The 21,893-nt window shown below is 35.0% G+C and overlaps 1 protein-coding gene across 10 annotated transcripts in view; it reads left to right on the plus strand.

Moving 5' to 3' along the window:
• Positions 1-21,893, plus strand: part of DMD (dystrophin) — a 1,217,172-nt gene that overhangs the window by 838,647 nt on the left and 356,632 nt on the right. For all 10 annotated transcript variants that reach the window (XM_068917030.1, XM_068917051.1, XM_068917057.1 and 7 more), the window contains one exon: positions 15,042-15,277. In XM_068917030.1, the coding sequence (XP_068773131.1) occupies positions 15,042-15,277 (236 nt within the window). The remainder of the gene's footprint in view (positions 1-15,041; positions 15,278-21,893) is intronic.

The raw sequence follows: 21,893 nt of genomic DNA on the forward strand, positions 1-21,893 counted from the left end.
ATCAAGATATGAAATAGTTCATCCTGGAAGGTATGCAGAAAGGATTCTTGTTAGAGTACCTATTTAAAGTAGTATTCTTAATAAAATTGTAGTTTATAATCTTTTCTGGTTTAAATCTAACTCAGATTATAGCTTTAGATCTGTCTCATACTTTTTCATGCTTTAAACCCATTCTATCTGTCTCCTTTCTTTTTTACTGCAACTTCAGTTATTGTAATACTGACTATCCAGATAGCTTGGACTTGCGAATAGCAGTAATCCCTCCTTGCTGTTTTCTTGTATAGTAATTATGTCTATTGACAATTGCATTCTGTGCAAATCTCTCTAATTTGCTAGAATAACAGAAAGTGTGAGTTCATTCTGCACACAGTCCTTTTGACTTCCGTCTGCTGTTCCTTGTTGACTTTTCTTTTCAAAAGGGCAAAGCAAGCTGGCTTTTCCTCCCAAAAGGAGTAGTGCTTATTGCCTTGCGGTATGTATCCTACTGAAAAATGCAATGGCTCTTTAACATCCTTTAACATCCTTCCTTAAGTTTCTGTTGTGACTGGAGCTGCCGCAGAGCTAGGTCTCCTCTACAGAGAAACAGCCAACCGAAGCGTGGAAGAAAGCAGAGTCGCAGCATATGAGCAGACTGGAGGCCACAAACAATGAACAAAGCTCATAATTGCTTGTAACATTTCTGCTCTAGTCAGAGGGCATGATACGCTGAAAGAAAGAATTGTTCCGTAAACTGCTAGGCTGAGGGCTAAAAAGAGGAAAGGGTGACTAAAGAGTAAGGAAAATTCTCTGCTACTTCGGCTAGAAAATCCTTTAATCTTGCTTGTCTTAAATGTTTATACGAAGCTTGTTGCTGAAACACCAGCCCTACTTTCTCCACTTAAGTCGTCAGTGTGTAGTAGAGGGAAATGGACTCATGGAGATAGGCAGGTAGAGATTTGAGTTACTGATGTTTCCTTTAACAACAGGTCAGTGATCAGATGATGCTTAAGTTCCTAAATTTTTCCTAAGGTCAAACCAAAATAGCTGTAAAAGCAGTAGGGGTTAGTTTGACCTGAATAGTAAGTATTATATGTATCTTTATAAAAAGCTTGACAGGTGTTCCACAAACAGTACAAGGCAGGGTATTTTAACATTTCTGATGAAGAAGAAAGAACAGAAGATGCAATGCTTGCAATGATTTAAGGAAAATGACACCAAGAAAGTGTCAGTAAAGATGCTGCCTTCTATAACTTTGAATAACTATTTTTGAATTATGCAGAATTTTTCTTAAGCTATTTCTATGATGAAGGGTAGATGGAGAACTTCTTACCGTGAATACTGTAAGGCTGTTAAATTACCTGATACCTGAACTATTCAGCACTGATGATTATTTCAAAGTTTCTTCAGAACTCTTCTGATCATTTTCTTAATTTATACAGTACCTAAAATTCTGCTGGCTCTTTAGTATTCTTAAGAGTTCACCCTGTATCTATGTACAATTTTTCTACGCTTTTTTTTTCTTCAGTACTCCCTTTGGGTAAGGTAGCAATTTATGCCAGTTAAGTCAATTTGTAGCTCTCACAGAATTGGAAGAGGTGATTTTCTTAGGACTGCAGCTGTTGGAGCCACTGGCAATACGTGGCTTTCATGATATCAAAGAACTAGCTGCTCAAAGTTCAGTTACATGCCAATAGCAGTACACTGGAAATGTAAATCGTTGTCATATAGATTGACATCCAATTGAAAGCTGCATACTAAGTCATGGAAATTCTTACTTTTACTGACAAAAGGAATATTGAGAGTTGCTTGCATTATTTGTGACAGATGCTGTCACCACATTTTTTATAAGGCAGCTATATATTATGTGACAGTGTTTGATGGAACTCCACTACTGCCTTAGTACAAAGCATTCATTTTCATGTAATCTTTCTGTAACAACTGCAACAATTGCTTACTGAAAGAGTCATATCATTTGGAAAAAAACCTAAATGCTTTCTGTATAGGTGTAAATAATGCTGCATAAAAAAAAAATAGGCTGTTTAAAAAAGGTAGTTTGAGTCTTTGAACTGAAATGCCCAGAAATGACTGAGAGTATTGCTCAATCTTGGGAAACTTAATTAGGGATCCAAAAATCAATTACTGAAAACTTTTAAGGAAAAAAACTAAATACAAAAACAAAATTTTTGTGCATCATTTAAAAACTATGAATTTTAAGCGGCAACAGAAATAAGCAGTAATATTTAATAGATCACTTCCAAAAATAGAATTACTTATTGACACTGTTTTAATATTACTGAAGAGGTTCCTTGGGTCGATTCCGTTGACTACTTTAGAAGATTCCAAAACAGGCTGCAGCATTTTCCTCAATGCTTCCCTTAAATCAAAATTTTAAAAAAACAAACCAGGTAATTTTTTCCTTCAAAGCCCAAACACATAAGTAGCTCTCATAAGGCAGATAGCAGTGCCATTAATGTATTTTGGCATAGGCAAATTATTACTATGTTTCACAGTTAAATTAGTTTTGAATAATATAAACTGCATCACAAATCTCTTTGAGATGCAAAGTGTTACTGCAATATAAAGTTCTTAGTGTTTCTGTCCCCCAAAAGACCAACTCCCTTGACATCATGACTGCTTAATGTTTATTTTCAAAGGTCTTGTGAAGAGGGCTAAAATATTTATTTCTATATAAAAGAGAAATCTCTTTTCTGTGATTGCTTAAGGAAGAAGTCCAAGCAATGAAAATTAATATGCATTGAATGCCTCTTAACTGCTGTCTTCACTGTCATAAAACTCTTTATCTGAAACTAAAGTATTTGTAGCAAGCCACCATGAATGTATGCATATAACAATTTAGTCACATTTTGTACCTACCTTATGAGGAAAATACAACTTTTGTCCGAATTTTTAATGTGATAATCTACTCACAATGTTTCAGTTGTTAAATATGTGAATCATATAGAGATACAGTCAAACCATATCTTAATTTGCACAAACCAGTATATGCAATCTATAACCTCTCTGGCTAGACCTGTGAGATCTTCTCCAAGGAATACACCATCCAAATAAAAAAATAAACCTAGCAAAAAAGAATTTGGGTCACAACCATAATAATAGATAATATTTTTAGATATTACCTATTCATTTTAGTTGAGAGAGTCTGTATGGAAACATTTTTTCTTGTTTTCCTTGTAAGGGCAAGACTAAAACCAATAATGGTAATAGAGGTTCCAAGACCAAGCCACACGAGCCAGAGTGGGATTGTTTCTCTCAGCTCGGGATTTCCTGGCACTGCATATCACAATTAAGAAATAACAATGTTTGAGGGAAAAAAATGGCAAAGTTTTCTAATTATTTTTGTCTGTTGCAATAAACATGAGATATTAGCATTAACGTACTTTGAGTGTATAGTGTACGAGTATCTCAACATTTGAAGCAACTTCTGTGTTCATTAAAAAAAAGCAAAAAAAACTCACAAGACCAGTGGTGTCAATAAATTATTATTTTTACTATAATAGAAATATTGATTGTAATATTGTAGATACTTCTTCAGATGATCTTTATGCAAACCACATATTGAACACAGTTATATTTGTTACTTCTTTCTGTTCAGTAGCTTAAACAAGAAAGGATACCTATAGAGGAGGGAGATTTTCAGTCTTGACTGAGAAATTCAAGGTATTGTTTTTCTTCGGATAGGGTATTTTTAAAGCATTATCTGAGCGTTTTAATGAAGACCAGAATATTGCTTTCATCTAACTTGTTAAATAAGGATTAATAATTGTTAGCCTTGATAATGTACTTAGTGATACCTCTTTAAATTGAATTTTGAACCATTTAGTTACTATGTGAAAGATTTTTCTGATACCTTTTTTAGTATCAGTGTCCACTTATTTTTTATGCTCACTGCAACTGATCCGTTCATTCCCTAGCTGTATTCACTTTTCAATTTTTAATAGGCCCGTGAATCATTTTGATCATGTCCTAAGGAAAGGTTCACAGGGAGTACCATAATAACAGTATATTACTAAAAGGACACTGAACTTTGAAGGAGTTTATCTTTCAGAATGGTTTTGAATAAAACGGTAGCTCCAAGTAGAGGAAGAGTTATTAATCATGCCTCAGATTTCAGATATATATTGCACTCCTCAATCAGGTTTACACCTACTTGAGTCACAGTCCAACTAGGGCAGGATAGTGCAGAGGTAAAGCTTTTGCTCCCAGAAGTAGAGCAAGTCGGTTGGATGTCTGTAGAGGCTACGTTTGGATTATTTCCATGAATTATCTTCTTCATTCCCAAAGCATTCTGTATCCTCATACAATTTCTCCCTTTGTCTGTTATTGAGACTGTTTGGAATTGAGATTATAGCTTTAAAGCTCTAATACATATGTACGTGGAATTTATCTTGAAGTGCCTCCTGTGCTGACGACTTTTTTACCAAATAAACAGCTGATGTTGCACTTGTAGGTATCTTGAACACAGAGAAAGTATTGGCAGAAGCTGCTTGCAACAACATTAGGTCATAATCTTAACTCTTTTGCTCTGTAGCACTTGAGTTTCTTCACCTTAGTGTTGTTTACGTTATAATGCTTACAAGACTACTTTTATGATCTACCTCACTGAAATTCTCAGTGTTTGGTAGATTCTACCTGTTTTCTTGACAGGCAGTGACATATGTTCCTACTCTCATTGCAATCCAGTTTTGGGGAAAGCAAGAGCTTTTCTTTACACCGAGTGGAAGACCTATCTGAACATCTTCCTGTTGTGTTTGGAGAAATTTGGAGAAATACAGTGTACGATAGTCAGCTTAGTCATGCTTCTACATATGAAAAGGAGGACAGCAAGAAAATTCTAACAGATTTCTTGAGCGACTGAGAGAGATAAGCCTGAGAAAGCTATCTGACACCTAACTTTCTAGGATAAGTTGAGAGTTATGGTGACTTTAATCAATCTAATAATAGTACATGATAATAGATATCATAACCTTCTATAAGGAGTTTTCTTTTTCAAACATAGCAGTACACATTCATTTATATATATTTTCCCTTTCTTGTAACACTTTTTAACTTTTACTTTCTTTTGAATCTCTAAGGGATTATGTAATCTTTAGCTTTGATCCTTCTTTTCATCCCATTGCATAAAATATTTTACATCTAAACTTAAATGAATATCCTTATAAACTGTGAGCTTTTTAACAGATCTAAACTAAATTGTAATTTTGTTATAATATTTATATACACATAGCTATATATGTAAATACTATGTAAAGTATGTAATATATTGTAATATAATCAGTAATGACTTTTTATGAATCTACGAAAGATACTTTACTCTAAAGGAAGTCTAGGCACTTAACTCATGTATTTGAATGTATTTGACAATAATAGATAGTGTGAATGCTCCCTAAGTGTTTATGAAATCAAGTACTAAGTGTTACCCATTTATGATCTTAAAAATTATAATCTGTGAAGTATCCTTACTTATACAGTTAGTAAGTTGTTTTTTCCTATGATTTTTTTACCAAAATATTCAAGGCTAAGACAATCAGGCATTGGTGTTTTATTCATATAGCAAAACACTCACATTGTTGAAATATGTTTTCTGTTTTTAAAAGCTGATTCAAAATTTTAAGAAAAAAATTAGCTTGGACATCTAATGTTATAGGGGTACGTATTCCCCTCATTTAGAGCCATGAATGGAAGTTTGTTGGCAATGATTTTTTGATCAGCATAGAGGCTTTATTTTGAGTTCAGGCCACCAGAAAAGCCCTGTCCTTACTCTCAGATTTCAAAGCTAGATTTTTTGTAATATAGTAATGTTAGTCAATTTAGTAAATCTTAGCTGTGTTACCCACAGTTATTCTGTTAGTTTTCCTTCAGATCTCCTTTGTGACCTAGAATATCTGGTAAATACCTGTAGCCCTGTCTGCAAGAGGTGTTCTTGTCAATGAACACCTTGCATGCAAGGGGTCCACTGCATGGGCGTACTTTATGTACTCTGTTTCCTTAATTTTGAAGAGCAGAGGTATCAGACTATTAATTTATCACTGGGACAAATCTAAGCAATAAATCAATCCCAGAACCATCTTTCCAGTTCTCCCTCAGAGAAGCCTGCTTGGAGTTAAAGAATATGAATGTGGGTGCTTGTAGCCTGCAGAAAATCTGCCACAATGAAACACGGTAAAAAAGAAAAAAAAAAACAAAGAATAAAAAAACAAGAAAAAAAAAATACATCCTGTAGAAGGAGATAGGTCTTCACCCATGTGCTGTTGTAGCCTAATGTTGTTCCCAATCACGTTCACAAGTATGAAGTGCTAGTAAGACAGTACTGAGCCTTCCTATATAATAAGCAAAACCTTTTCAAGCCTGGCGTGCTGCCTCCAAATCAGTGAGCCACTGTTTTGCTCACAGGGGAATGCTCATTTGGGCTCTCACTAGAGAAGGTGTTGTTGCTTGTGTTAAAGTAACTGATTCTTTGAAATAAGTTATCTGTGCATATGCCACAGGATACAGGTATTCATCGTCCGGTTTCTTCAGAGTCCTGTGCAGCTGGGTTTCCTTGACTAAACAGAAATGGGGTATAGTAGGTGTATGTTGCTATTATTGTATAAAGGATTCAAGGCTTGCTTATGCCTTACTTAGCGCCGCTAACCACAGAAATAAATCTCAGGCTACAGATGCAAATTATATGAAAATTTGCATCCATTTACTGTTTGTTTTCTTTCTTTGTCAAAAGACTTTGACCTGGTAGGTATAGTTATACTCTTTAATTAAATTTTTTACATTACTAAAAACATTCAGAAGGATGGCTAGGAACTCTCCTTTGAACTGAGTCGGTCCTCAAAGACTTTGCCCTTGAAGAGACAAATTGGAAGAAGTTTGAAGCTTTTGGGAGTGCTGCCATTCTTACTGTCCTTTCTGTTCCTGTTCAATAGCTAAATAAAAGGTTTGATTTTTCAGAGATTTTAGTCTGGCACTCTTTTGAAACGCACCATTGAAATAAGCAGAATAAAAGAGAAAAAATGTTTTCTTGCAGTTAACTTTATTCAGCTTTTCTTATTTCTACATTTAATATATGAATTTGAATTTTGTGACATGTTCGTATTACTTCCACTCTTGAAATTTAACACTACAGATTATTTTCAAGATGCACAAAACACCAATATTCTCTTGATTTTCTTCTATTGTGTTTCAAGGTTCAGGAACAAGTTAAAACCAAACCTAGTTCAGAATATTGTTAGAGTTTTTTTAAGTTTTTTTTGGTAGACTTCTTTTTCATGGTACGCAGAAGTTTGTTTTTGTATTTTATTTTTCTCCTATTATTACTGTATGTTTTTTTCTTTCTCTAGCACATAGTAGAAAGTGCTAATGATAAGTTATATTAAAAATTACAGGTTAGTGTATTTTAATGTCTTAAACCACAAACCATAAGGCAATTAAAACTTATCATACCACAGGAGTGAACTGACTTAGACTTTAAATGAAGTTAAAGGTCCTTAATTTTCTTCCTAATGTGTTAGAGTAATGAGTCATGTAGAATTTGTTGCTCAGATATTTGAAAAAAGGGTTTGAGTCTGGTTTTGCATTTATGAACTAATTATCCTGAGGAAAAAAAGTCCTTCTCCTTTGAGTCATGGAAACTGTCAGTGCAGTTCCAAATAAATTATTTCAGAATATCTGTTTCTGCATATTGTGTAACTAGTGTTAGTTTATATTACTCTATTAATTTTAATCAATTATTTATGCTTTTCTATTGAAAGAACCATGTTGTATCTGTGCAAGCATAAAAGAAAGAAATAAGGGGCAGATGTGCTATTTCTAGTGATATTTTTGTTTTGAGGGGAGATATATATATATATCAGAAGAGAAACATACTTTGCATTCACTTTCTAAAGGTAGTTTCTGTAAATAATTTGATAACTCAAATGTTTTAACTGCTCAATGAAACTGGAATGGATTATTACCATCCTCAGTAGCAGCAGATTTGTAGTAACGGATCTTGAAGCTTTTAAAGAAGATTTCACACTGGACAATGCACTTCTGTTAGTGCTTTACAGTCCTTAGAGAAGTATTTCAGTTTCTTAATGCAAAAAAAAAAATGTGTCAAAGGGATAATAAAAACTAAGTGAAAGTCCAGACCAGCAAAATTATGTGCATTAGAAGATGGGGAATACTTGTTCTGGAATAGCTGCTATTTGTGAGAAAACATTGTTAGTAATAGACATAATATAAAAGTCAAGCTTTATGCTTTACATAATGAAAAAGCACCTGGTCCAGCCCCCGCAGTCAATCCCAGTGCCTGTTTCTTACTACTTATTTTAGTATTCATAAATCTTTTCTTTCAGCAATCTTTGCTCTGTTTATATGCTTCCTTATGATGTAATTATACTTTTAGCTGAAAATCTCTTCATCTCAGTCAACATAGTTTGTATATTTGGAGCCAACCTTTCCTTCAGTGGTTGAGGTTGTTGTGTTATTTCTTCCACAACTGGCAGTCTGCTAGTAGAAAGAGAACTTCAGAATGCTTCTTTTTCCTCCCTCTAGAGAGGATTGTATGAATTGGTCAAACTCATTTGTATGTCTTTCTCAAAGCATCTTTTTTACGCTTTTTAACAAACTGAAGTACAGATTACTTTTAAAAATACTTCTCACTAACTTACGGTTATACTTAAAGAGTTGTCCCAGTTACAGATATTGTCTCAAGAAAGTTTCCTATTCTAATGCTGCTGTAGAATGAGGACATTCCTGATCAACATGTTTAATTATGTGCATATCCAATGAGAAGGTCCTGTTAGCTCTTTCCTGTATTATTCCCAAGCTCTTTTATAGAGTGAAGTGTTGTTATCTTACTGAGCGTATTCTATTATTTTCTTTACTAAAAGTTATATATTTAGATTCCATACAAATCACGTATGTATTTATGTATTTACTTTTTTTTGTTTATTTGTTTCTAAGCAGTGATTTTGCAAAGGAGATGCTACGTAATAATCTGCCTTTTGGAACCTCTTACTATACAAAAAAAGTTACTCTAAATTGGAAAACAGAAAGCATATTAGTATTTTTTTTTAGGGCATTAGCTATTAGATCTGACACATGAAAGTAGCTGAAATATTTTGAATATCACTAATTTAACCCAGCTTATAAATTCATATGTTTTTTGGGAGGTTATCACTCCAAAATTTTTAAGACATTTCAGATGTGCCATCTTGGCAGATGTCTTAGAAGCATTTAGGAAATCTCAGATTGAATTGATTCCCCTAAAGCAGATCTTCATAGCTGTTCCAAGCAATCTTCCTGATTTGTCTAATACATTTCCTCATCTAGACATGAGATAATGGAAAGATTATACTTCCAAGTGACTTTTCAAGTCTGTACAACAAAATTTTACTTTTGTTATTTGTAAAAGTTGAATTGAATGTTGGAGTTTTTGAGTGATTGCTATTGTTTTTTTATGGAGAAGTTACTAATCTCCTCTGTAGATTAAATCAGCGGAGACAGCAGAAGGCAGTTCCCCAAACAAAGGCTATATTAAAGGCCACTGCGAGGCTGAACTAACTGTAGGGGTAGAGGCTTCACTGAGGGCTGAATTCTGATTCTTCTAGTTTTATGGAAGTAAGAAGAGACAGCAAAGAGAAACACTTGACATTAAAGAAAGTCAAGAGAGCAATTTTTTTTTTCAGGCTACTGTCTGAAAAAGGCTTGTAATAATGAGCCAAGAAATCGCTCTGGTTTTGTTTCCTGTTTTGTTCAAGGATGCAGGACTTGGTGCACATTTATTCCTAGGTAGACAGTGTAGCATTAAATTAAGTCTTAATTTTGTCATTAATTTTTCATTGTAGTTAAACCACCTCACAATACTCTGAGTGTACACTCAGACCGAAATATGCAGGATGCTAGCAGATGCCAGGCAGTCTTATCCCCATCTATTCATGGAGGCTCTGTGGAGCCCTAGGGAGGTTTGTTTTTTTTCAGTTCACCTGAAATAGTAATGAGAACATGAATTTCCTCTGAATTAAGACAATAACTGTTTAACCTGTTTGAGTGCCAGACTAAACCGAGTTGTTTTCCCATTGTCTAAGACTCTCTGAAGTCACAGAGGAAATACGAGGCCTTTAGATGAACTTTCGGGCCAGGTGAAAGTGGACCTAAGCATCCATCCCTTGGTAAAGACTGGAAGTCAACGCTTGTGCATACTTTTTTCAGTCAACTGCCTTGCTAAACTTTTGGAATTGAAACTGTGCAATGTTGTTTTTCAGTTGTTGCATGTCTTGGCCATGGTGTGAATACCTCGTTACAAATAATGAGACTTGCTCTGAATCACTGTGACCTATAGCATTATGGAGTTCATGTGAGGGGAGGATGAAATGAGATGATATTTTGGAATTGTTGCAGGAAATTGTGACTGATGTGTAGAGTTGAAATCCCATGCAGTGGTAAGAGAATATAGACAATTTTGTGAATTTATGTCCTTGGTATATAATTTTTCTGGGGTGGCAGACAGATTTTTAATTTCCAGCTCAGAGAGGAGTAGGCAGAAAAGCATATAATACACAGTTACGTATATTGTCCTCTAACAGACAACATTAAAACTTTTGAAAGCAAACAAAATATTTTAAAAAATCTGTAGAAAGCTAAGGTATATTTTGTTTGCATTATTGATTTTTAGTTGGTGTTGCTTGTTATATGTTTTTTTCTTCTTCAGGCAATTAAGTTCATCGTAGAGAGAGATGCGCACAAAGATTTCTCTCATTTTCTCCCCATGCTGAACAAAGATGAAAAATACAATAAGCTCCTGATTGTAAATATTAAACGACTGTAACCAAGGCATTGCCAGTAAGCTACAAGTGGCATATTATATGGCAGAAGAACACTGAGTGAAATTGTGAAGATATTTATGCTTATTGTGTGACCCTTTTTGAATTCATGTTACTTTCTGGGTAGAACAATGAAGGGAGAGAAAGAGATGACTAATATTTTGTGGTTTTGCTGTAATACTGTTAGGAATTATTTCAGAGCGTTGAAGTTTGCAAGTTACAGTTACCAACTGACTCAAACAGAGTAACTAATAACAACACTTTTTGACATTCTTCTCTGGCTTCAATGTATATTAACCACAGCAAGTGGTTCCAAGTGAAGCCACAAAAAGAATAGTTCCCATTTATATGGAATATGATGAGTAACTCCGTTGTAAGTTCTTTTTGCCTTAAAATAACACTATGTAGTTTTCCTTCCTTCATCATTGTTCTGCAGATCTTAACACACTGTTCTCTTCTTCATTACCTTTTCTCCTTGATTTGGCTTTGCTTTATATGTTACCTTCAAAAATGACCCAAGGTTGGCAGCCATGTAGGCAAGATCCACATTTTGGAGCTGTATGTGGTCTGCTTCTCTGTAGCAGCTGTTCTTTCCCCCACTTTTCTCCTCCCCAAGGCAATAGTTGCCAAACTCACTCCTCCTTCAGCTGCTGACAGGCCAACGGGGAGCAATGGGGTACTGCTATTTGGAGGAGTGGGAAGGGAGATGTGATGACTACTGCTGCCAAAGTGTGTAAGCTCGGAAGCTAAAAGTGCTACACAGCTCTTCAGCTAGCCCGGGAGGAAACTTTAGGGTGCTAAATGCCATTTGCTCTGCAGACACCTCTTTCCCATCTCCTCCAAAACAGGGAGTGAAGTCTGGGTGGGGAGGGGTCCTGTAGCTACGTGCAGTCTTTGAACCATTGGTTAGAATGTGCTGGTTGACATGATGAGCCAAGTTCCCTGCTAAAGGACATACATAAATTCAGCCAATTATGGCTGTTAGTGAAGGACAGGTTCGGTACGTTACCTTCTGGTCACCAAGCGCTCTCCCTGTAACCCTATGCTAAAAGCTGTGGCGAAAGTGGCATATAAGACCTAAAGGAACTGTTAACAACTCCCCTACACCAAGAGTCCTTTTCTGGGAGTGACTAATCTCTGTTTTATTTCCATAGAGAAGTAAGGAGAAATAGAGCAGGGCAGAAAATACTTGGAGTAATTGCAACAGAGATGAAAGAAAACCTGATGAGTATAGATTACTACTTATTCACACGTGTATGTTAATTTTTTAAAAAAATGAAATAAAGAGGGGAAAGGAAGGGGTGCCTTAGGTTATCTGTTTTGCCTTTGACATTAAAAAGTGCCAGTCTTTGATTGTACAAAGTGCTTTATCATAGCAGACAGTGTGGTGTTACCAGAAAAACCTTACAAAACCTCCTTCAGAGTCAGAAAAAGATGAATCCATTTTCTCATCTGTTTGTATGATTTTTGATCAAAAGCTTGCTTTGTTAGAACAACCTTTTCCAAGAATTATATTATTTCGTAGTTTTTCACAGATATGTGATTTTAAAGCCCAGAAAGGAAATGTATAAGGACTGCACTTCAGCACTGTGATAATTACATGGGTTGATGTATAGATACATTTAATTGTAGTGTATGTAATTAAAAATCAGCACTTGCAGCTGTCACTTTTGGTCAGGCTAGATAAATAATGTAGATATTAGTTGATTTGGTAAATTGTAATCATTCAATATTTTTAATGCTGGCAGCAAGTTACAGTGCTTTTACAGTGACAGTTATTCAGATGTTTGTGCACAGTTTTTTCCTTTGCTGCAGTGCTGAAGAGGGTCACTGATTCCCCAGTGAAATAACTCAAAGCCTTTCTAATCAGTGAAGAATAATTGCTAGATTTCTTGGCAAGATCAGTTAATGTTTTAAGTGGTTTTATTGCCAAACTGTTGAACCTTTACCTAATAGCTGAGTATTCAGACCTACTTTGCTGAATGGCATGAATCCCAATGGAGAATGCTGTCAGGGTCTCTTTCTGAAGTACTCGAAAGCAAAAAAATTTACTGTATAGAGTGACGCTGCTTCTGTTAAAGACGGTCTAACCCACCGAAAGAGCACTGTAAACTGCAGTGTAACCTGTGCAAACTGTACTGCAGATTTTCTGTACTTTGTAAACAGCCTGGAAAAAATCAGCTTTGTCCTTTTATTAAATTTGTATTTAGTTTTCAAAAACCATATTTTTCAGTCCAATGTTAGAAAATTCATAGTCTGTTTATATAGATGGCACTCCACACAGCTTAATTTCAGCTCTTCTGGTTTTTCGGCTGTGTGAGTTAGGCAGCTGGTTCAGGTAAGGATTCTGCACGTACCCTAAAAAGTAGCATTTAGACTTTCTCTTTTCTTTCTAATGATTTAGCACTCTTCTAATGATTTTGCAGTGAAGCAGCTTCATGTGTCCTGTTATTTTTCTGGTTTTAGTATTTTTCTTCTGAGACTGTTGTTAAGGAATGGGAAAAAATCACCAAAACTCATTCATTGTAGCCTCTTGTGCTGTATTGTGCATGCTGCATCTTCAAAAATATGAGTGCAAATGGAAATTTTCAAATCTATAGTCCTGCAATAGGGTTTTTGGCTCTTTTTGACTTTTTAAGCTGCTGTTATGTTAGCCACTTGAGCCATTAATTGCCTCTATCTGATTAACTGGAGGAAAAAAAAGCCTAACTATTTATGGCCATCTGTTTGTAAATGACAAAATCAAGAAGTAAAAATCGGTCTTGAAATTTTGAATGATCTCGCATTATATGGCTCTTCCTGCAACAGTAGCTATATGTGGCATCGTTATGAAAGTCAGAGAAAGATGTGCTGTTTTCTGGTATTGTCGTCTCCCCCACTACTAACAGCGAATAGTGAACTGATTTCTTTAGACCTCACTAATAGATCAAGAAAGAGCAAAAAGGAGAGGCTATGTCATTTTATCCAAAGAGAAAGAAAAATTTCACTAGTAACCTGTAAGCTAAGGTCCTAAAGTGGGCTGCTCTTATTTTTCTATTATGACTCTTCCAAGGAATGTCAGTCCTACGGGTGAATTTTATTTTTTGTTTGGAGGTAAGGAAGGAAAATAAGCTTTTGTGAGGAGAACCATTTCTTGCAGATCAACAATCTTTATTTTATTTTTTGAATAATTGAAAGCTTTGTATTTGGTAGTAACTCACAAAGGGTTATCTGTAAGCTTTAATATTGGTACTTGTGCACTATTTAAATACCAGGAAGGTAATTAGGCTTTCATAGTTTCCCAGGGAAGGCTTTTTGTATTCACTTGTCTTTTGATGAGAAGAATCTGGTGCAGCATTTCTTTTATCAGTACAACTGCTGTCCTAAACCCCGTCCCTTTGTTCCCTAAATCCTGTTTGTTTATTCTTTGTGTATGTATGTGCCACCCATGAGGCAACTCAGTTCAGATACTGACTATTTTTCTATTGTATTTTCGTGTAAAACAGATAACTAACTGCCACAGAAATTGCTATACTCATCAACTATTCCTAGCTCTGTTAGCCTATATGGTTAGGTCTGATCCTGAGCTTGCTCAAGCAAGAAAATATTTACTCTGGTAAATTATCCCTCTGAAAGGAGATAAAGAACATAATATTAAATTATGAAGAAGAACAAGCAAGAATCTGCCAAGGATGAATTTCTTGCTGTGCCAGCACCCATACCATCCACAAAGCTAAGGGGGAAATATATGGTGGTAAGTGAGAAGATTATTGGCAGTGAGGCAAATTCACAGAAGCAAAATGACTGAAGACTGGAAGAAATGCATTTCCAGGCACATGGGCATACTGTGATACAGTAGGTGTTAGAGCCCCATTATTTGAATCTGCCTCTAAGCCTCAAGACGCATCTAACCGCACTACTAGGTTTCGGGAGATGACTAATGTATAGCAAAACTTCAGTGACCTTGAGAAAGAGGTTCTTGTTATCCTGAGATATCTTTCCTAGTGTTACTAGGGCCCAGTGATCTTTTGAAGATGGAATCTGAATATACTGAGAGTGCTGAATGATAAGTATGTACTACGATAGAAATACTGTGGAAAAAGGAATTCATATGTTATTTTAGTTTTAATTTATATATTTCAAATAGATATAACATCAAAACAAGAAGCTTATTTCTGTATTGTCCTTTCTGCTGCATAAATTCTATCACTGAAATAAACATTTATCATAGTCCATTTATTGAGTAATTTTAGCATTTTTTTCTTTCAGTAACTTCTGGTCAAACTGTTGCTGTGGATACACAAACCAGTGTAACCAAGGAAACTACCACCTTCAAACCAGAAATGCCATCTTCTGTGCTTTTGGAGGTTCCAGCCTTGGCTGACTTCAATAAGGCATGGGCAGAGCTCACAGACTGGCTTTCTCGACTGGATCGAGAGATAAAATCTCAGAGAGTGACGGTGGGCGATCTTGATGATATCAACGACATGATCATCAAACAAAAGGTATGAGAAACATTGATTTTTCACCTTACAAGCCTTATAATCTTCATTCTGAATTGAATCATTTCAACAAGGAACACAGGAGAGATGATAGGTTGCAATGCATATAGTGGTTACTTAAGCTATTTTATCTTATAAATAGAATTATTAGATTAAATGTTAAGATAACTAATGGAAGAAAAGGGTATTCCATAATTTCTCTGATACCAAGCTAAATCTCTTCATCTTTCCATTGCTTATGCTGCTGTTTTCACAACTGTATGCAAGCTAATGGTTGAAATACAAAGCTCAGGAGAAAGAAGGAATTGAATAGGAAGCTCCAGGTTGCAAAGAGAGAAGATGCACTGTTTCATACCTTTCTTATATTGTTTCTATAATAACTTTCTGTGAGGCTTGTTTCCTGATGCTATTGGGGTATGAAAAGCCTCTCAGTCCTCTTAAAGAAAAGAATAGCTCATTAATCCAGGTATTTTGTCAGCAAAACCGCATTAGCGTTGCTTGTCATTGAAAACACACAAAAACTTGGATATATATGTGAAAGGACAAAAAAGTCTAAACTTTAACTTCAGCAACTCAGTAGCAATAAAAGTAATTTGTTATTATACAGCTTGAAAGTAATTACCTGCCTTCTAGATTTAACACTGCTCAATGTAGAAGATTTGGCTTGCCTGGGCAAAACTTTTCAGTGTTAAATTTCCATTCATTGCAGCTCTAAACTAAATTTAGGACTCTCTATTATAAAATATTCTGCTTCCTCCTTCAATATAAAGTGTGATTTATTTTAAGGAAGATACCAACATTCTTTCACTTTACTTAAAGTAAAAACTAAGGTAGGGACAATGGACAAATTTTGTGTAGTATTGGTATGAAATGATTTTATAGGAAGGTGTCATTAAAATAAGCAAACGTCTAGTAAAACTTATTCTGCTCATTTTCTTATATTTATTTTTTCTTTTTTTTGATTTGCTTTACCTTTTAGATTAATAAAAGGTATGTTTCATCTTGATTAGGGATGACAGTGGCTGTCATGAAAAAACCTTAGCTCTCTTCTTCCCATAGATCTCTTTTACCTATAAATGAAATTTAATTATTAACTCTTGAGAACCACAATTTCAATTAATGTTTCAATTAATGTTATGCATCTTTTAAAATGAACAGTTTTATATCTGCATTTCATCTTAAAGCTAAAATATTTTGGCCAGTCTAAGTCAGTACTATTGCAGTCCTCCTCTCGCTTCTGTTCCTGGCTGAGTAGCCCTGTCTCTGTTCTTAATCCCATGCTGAGCTGGTAGCTAAGGCAGCAGGAAAGCGCTTTCTTCTTGTGTTTACCTCCCTAATAGGCTGCGCAACAGAATGTGACATTTAATATATTCTCTGATGAAACAGAAGAATCAGAACACCTAAATATAGACTGCAGTTCTGTTAACTGGCTCTCAGTCCTATAGTGATCATTGAGATAAGGCACCACATAATACGTGAAAATGAATGCCACGAAAGTTTGATTCTGCTCTTAGATCTATCATTGGATTATTAGATGAGATTAGCAAACAGTTGGGCCAGGATTTTCAAAGATGACAACAAATTTAGATTTCTCCAAAAAATGCTTGCTTTCTAATATACAGAGTATCTGCAACACTGTGTTAAATGGCGAAGTTGGAGCTGTGGCTGAGCGACCTTGTTAGACCTTGGCTATTCTGAAGAATCAGGCCAGAGATGATCTAAATTGAAAAATCAAAATTAGTGCTTAGCTCCCCAAATCTGTATATTCTGTAAAACATTATAGTCGTACCTTTCTTGTGGTTGTGGTTAAAAAGTCAGTGAAAACCTCAACACTGCATTGTGGTCTTTGTCAATAGATTTTTGCAACTCCACAGGAAGTTATGTAAGCTTTAGTAGCAGTTCCATCATCGTAGACTCTTTTTCTATGCACCAGTTTTTGTAAGGTATCATCTTATCATCTTAACGCTGCTGGCTACCTCCCTTAGAAAAATGTCATTATGAAGATACATACTGTCATTGAAACTATGTTATCATAAAGCATCTCAAGTTGCTCATCCAGATTTAGAGCACTGCAGATCGTTAGTCCCCCTGAAAACGTTGACCTCCTATCAAGCTATTAATGTTTATTTTAATACTGTCTTTGTTTTTTGTTTCCGTTTCATATTTCTTTCCAAAGAGAGCTATGCTTTTAATAGCAAATAGAAATGTTAAAGCAAACATTTTAAAGGTAAAGAAAACCCATATCCTAGTGATGTACGTAACAGAACATTTTCCGAGCCAGCCAGGTAAAAACGAGTGATGTTAAATTTTCCTTTCTTTCAGAGCAGCACGTAATGTTATTGAAGCTAACTCTCTGAGGGCATTTTGGTTAGGTTCATTGCATTCTGATTGTGTCAGAAGATCACAGTCGCTAACTCTGCCATATTTTTCCTCCATAAAAGTTTAAGACATCATTAGCCCCTACTTGAACTTTGCTTAAAAGTGATCACAGGCAGTTGGAACTCTTGTGTGAGTGCTAGGACAATAAAGTAGCATGTACAAAGGTTAACTGTGGAACAAAACAAAACAAAAAAGATAACTGTTTTAAAAAATCTTGTTTAGTGTCAGCTTCTCTGTAATGAACGAAACAGTGCAATTTAAATTCTGCTAAGCAGTGCGCATACTGTTTAGTGAAAGCGTGCTAAAAGAGTAAGATAATGGCCATTCATTTCAGTCTCTCTATAGTTAACCTTTCTGTCAAGTATGAGTGGAGTGTAAGTATATTTCTCTCGTGCAAATGTGTTACATATTTTTAGCCATCTATGAATGTCTCTATGAATGGACATATTCTGTATTATTAAACTAAATGACCCAAAAGAGTGTGTAGTAAATAATATTTAGCATTAATGTCCTCCATGTTTTCATTAGAGGAAGATTACTGTACTGTACTCATCTGCTTGGAAGACTGATATTTTGCAGCGTTTGATCCTCAGAGAAACTGATGTAAGATAGGCTTACAAAAGAGTTGTATGTAATTTTCCTTACATAACCTTCATCTATAAGTAAAGCTGAGGGGAAATAATGAGAATATATAACAAGCCGAGATGTAGATAGTTGAGGAACGTGGCAGAATAAAGTTTACACTGTCTTCGTTTCTCTGTCCTGACTTCAAAGCAATCAAGATATTTTATATTTGAAGGTCAGGAGCAGGTTCTACATGAAAGAGAAAATTATAGACACAGGGACAGGACAATAAAATACATTTTACTATGTTAAAAAAAAAAAGGCAATCTCTCCTTACTTAAGATACTAGCAAGCCTCTACTCAGAAACTCTGCTTTGGCATCAGTATATTTTGAGGGAAAAGTGTGATGGGAATAGTCAGATTTCAGCAGTGAACAAAGGAGGCTGTGCAAAGCTTGAAGACAACTGACTGTGCTATTAAAAGAAAACAAATACTGTGATCTCCTTAAATTTTGAATTCTGTCCATGATTTTTTGCCTTTGCTGAGGCACACTGTCCATGCAAACTTTTTGCAACATATATAACTGAAAGCATGGCTATCAGCTGTACTTGAAGAAAATAGATTTTACTTATGAAAAGTTACTATAATAATAAGCATTATTACTAATGGTTTTAACCACAGTTTTATGTCCCTACCTTTACTCATTGGTTCTAAGATTTGATGTTGACTCAGCACTATTAGGGGCAGTGGAGGGAATTTGTCTGAAGAAATTAATAAGTATGTGGAACAGAGATAGACAAGCTAGTCACTGAGGCTTTTAAGCAAAGAAGGGAAAAAGATATTTTTAGATAATGATTCATGTCATCCTGAAATAGTGCTCCAAAAAGATTCAGATAATTTATTCTACTCAATTAATTTGTCACTATGCAAAAAGTAGGCTTGATCTTCTGTCAATTAGAGAAGTAAGCAAAACAGGAATGAAGAGATGATTTTCACTATTAATTACTGAATTGATTTTTCAATAACTGAGGATCTTGGGCAGCTAATGATAGTGAAAAAACTGTTAAAGAAAAATATTGATTTATAAGCTATGTAATTAGTAGACATTAAATGAAAGAGTGAGCTTAATTGATGTTCCCTTTTTAACTTTTTAGCCTATCCATTCCCGTAGTTACATAGTATGTATTTTAGTACACACCTTTACAACTATACATGCATTTTAGTGTGCAGCCTTACAATTAATATTTTGATTGATTAGCAGACTAGGAAGCTTTCTGTCTAAACTATTTTCCAGAATAAATTTTTGTGCATTTTTTTTCATGAAGTTAGTTGCTCTAGGCAGATGATTATATTTTTACCTTAAAAACAGTGATCTTACAATTTAGAAGTACTGTGTATCTTTTGTGAATTAGAGTTGCTTTTTCGTATTTTTGTCCCATTTGGAGACTTTCCTGGGAGTGACGGATTTTATCCAAAGCTTTGAGTGTTGCAGTGCACGTTCTTTGTCTGTTTATAGTACAGGGTATGGTAGGTAGACCAACCAAGAAAATTACACGTGGAAAGAAAACTTGATACTAATTCTAGGGGCAAATGCACATATTTGCAATTCTAACAACATGATTTCATATAAAATGAGATAATTAAGACTGAATACAACTGCAAGGCAGCTAAGGCACAATGATAACATTTCTGAATTCTTTTAGCTTTCAGCCAACAAAATTTGACTTCAGAATTTCTGCTGCATATTGAGATTTCCTGTGAAAATTCGGCTGAAAATTAATTCTCTTCATTTTCTTCTTTTACTTTAGTATAAAAATAATGATTCTGGGTTACGTATGATATATTTATATGTATGTTAATAAAAAATTTTCCAAGGTTACATTCTGTTTTTACTGGAGCACCTATAATTGCCAAATTACAATCGATAGTTCTGTATTGTGGGGTATGAGTCAGTGTAGTCTAAGTAAACTCATGTTGGGTCAAAATTTGTAGTTACCACCACTGATACTTCATATCAAAAGTATAAGCTATAAATAAGGTGAGGTCCTCAATCTTTTGGGTAGGGTACTACTTCTTGTAGTGTTCTAAAAAGGAATGAAGAAGATTCATAATAGCAATATATGAATGAGAAGACAAATGTAGTACATCTTCAGATAATGTACTGTTGAAGAGTATCAAACATTTGGAGCTGAATATTTTCTCGTTTAGTATTCTGATGTTTTAAAGGGAAGAATTTGCTAAGGAGTCCAGGATCCAAGTATGGTGCAAGTAAATTTGGAGCTGAAATTTACACTTACAAAAGCGAACGTAAGGAGGACATTGACCCACCCCTCCCTCTGTGCTGTAATGCTTTTGGGGGGATTGTCTTAGAAACTATGCATTCTGTAAGATCTTTTATATTTATATAAACACAAACCTGGGGCCTTTCCCTGGGTTGCTGTGGGATCATGATGGATGTGTTCCCCAGGCAGGGCAGGAACTGGTAGTGATTCTGCAGTATGTGGGCAGGTTCACTGGAGTTCTTGTGTACTTCCTCTGCTAGCAGAGCCCTATGGATGCCTTTATCCACAGCTTAAATGGTGTGGAAAACCACCCTTACAAGGATGAATTTCACCACAGAATTTTTTCACTCAACAGACTGTTGTCATCGTTTTCTGCATATTTCGGATGCTATTGTTATTCTTTTTAATATGGAGCATTTAGCAAAATTCTTATTTTAGATTGTATCATACTGTAAGACTTTTTAAATTAAGAATTCTAATTTATGAGAAATACTAGGAGGCTGGTTTCAGTATTTGAAGTGAATAAAATGCTAACAACCAAATAAAGTTCTAAATAAAATGAAAATAGTTAAAAAAAAAATACTAAAAGCTACAGGGTTTGTAGCCTGAAATATTTTAGCTTTTTTATAGAACAGAGAAAAATAAAAAGTGTCTGCCAGTCTTAAGCTTATTCTTAAAGGATAGAGAATGCAGCAAGGGTGCTCTAGGGGGACTAGAAATCTGAGTCTTTAAAGGGGAAAAAAAGAAAAAAAACTTTTTATGAATCTGAAAATTGGACCTCAAGGGATACAGAGTACAGGTATATATATATATTTTTTTAGTATTTTATAGCCCGTGAAGACAGATGATATTTTAAAATAGCTTGGCCAGCTCATTATGGTGTGTTAGAGAGTATATTTGTTTTCTGAAACAGTAAAAAAGCTGTCTAAACATTGTCTTTTGCAGTTTGATTAACAGCCACTTATTTATTTCTCTATAATGTTAATCACTAGGATGTGCGTAAAAAAATTTGCCTCTCAGGGTCTGATTCTAAACTTATTGAAGTAAAGGAGATACTTTCATCACTTTTCAATTGTTTTTTAGTCAGGCTGTAAATCATCAATGTGGAACAGAAAAAATACTTAATACTGCGGTTGTGCCTAAAGATAACTTTCCTCTGATTGCTTTTATTGGCCTATTATGAAATAAATTGATTTTTTTTTTCCATTTCCTGCCGAATAAGCTTGCAGGAGAAGATTAATTACCATAGTTGGTGCAACTGGCATCCTGTTAGGTTCAGCAGGGAAAGGACAGAGTGTAGGAACTCATTTTGAATTGCATTTCTGTGTTGATTACTGGAAGTATGCACTTTTCACTAGGGTTGCGTGTTTCAACAGCAATTACATTTTTCTGTA

The sequence above is a fragment of the Struthio camelus genome, chromosome 1 (genome assembly GCF_040807025.1).
Source record: "Struthio camelus isolate bStrCam1 chromosome 1, bStrCam1.hap1, whole genome shotgun sequence".
Lineage (NCBI taxonomy): Eukaryota > Metazoa > Chordata > Aves > Struthioniformes > Struthionidae > Struthio > Struthio camelus.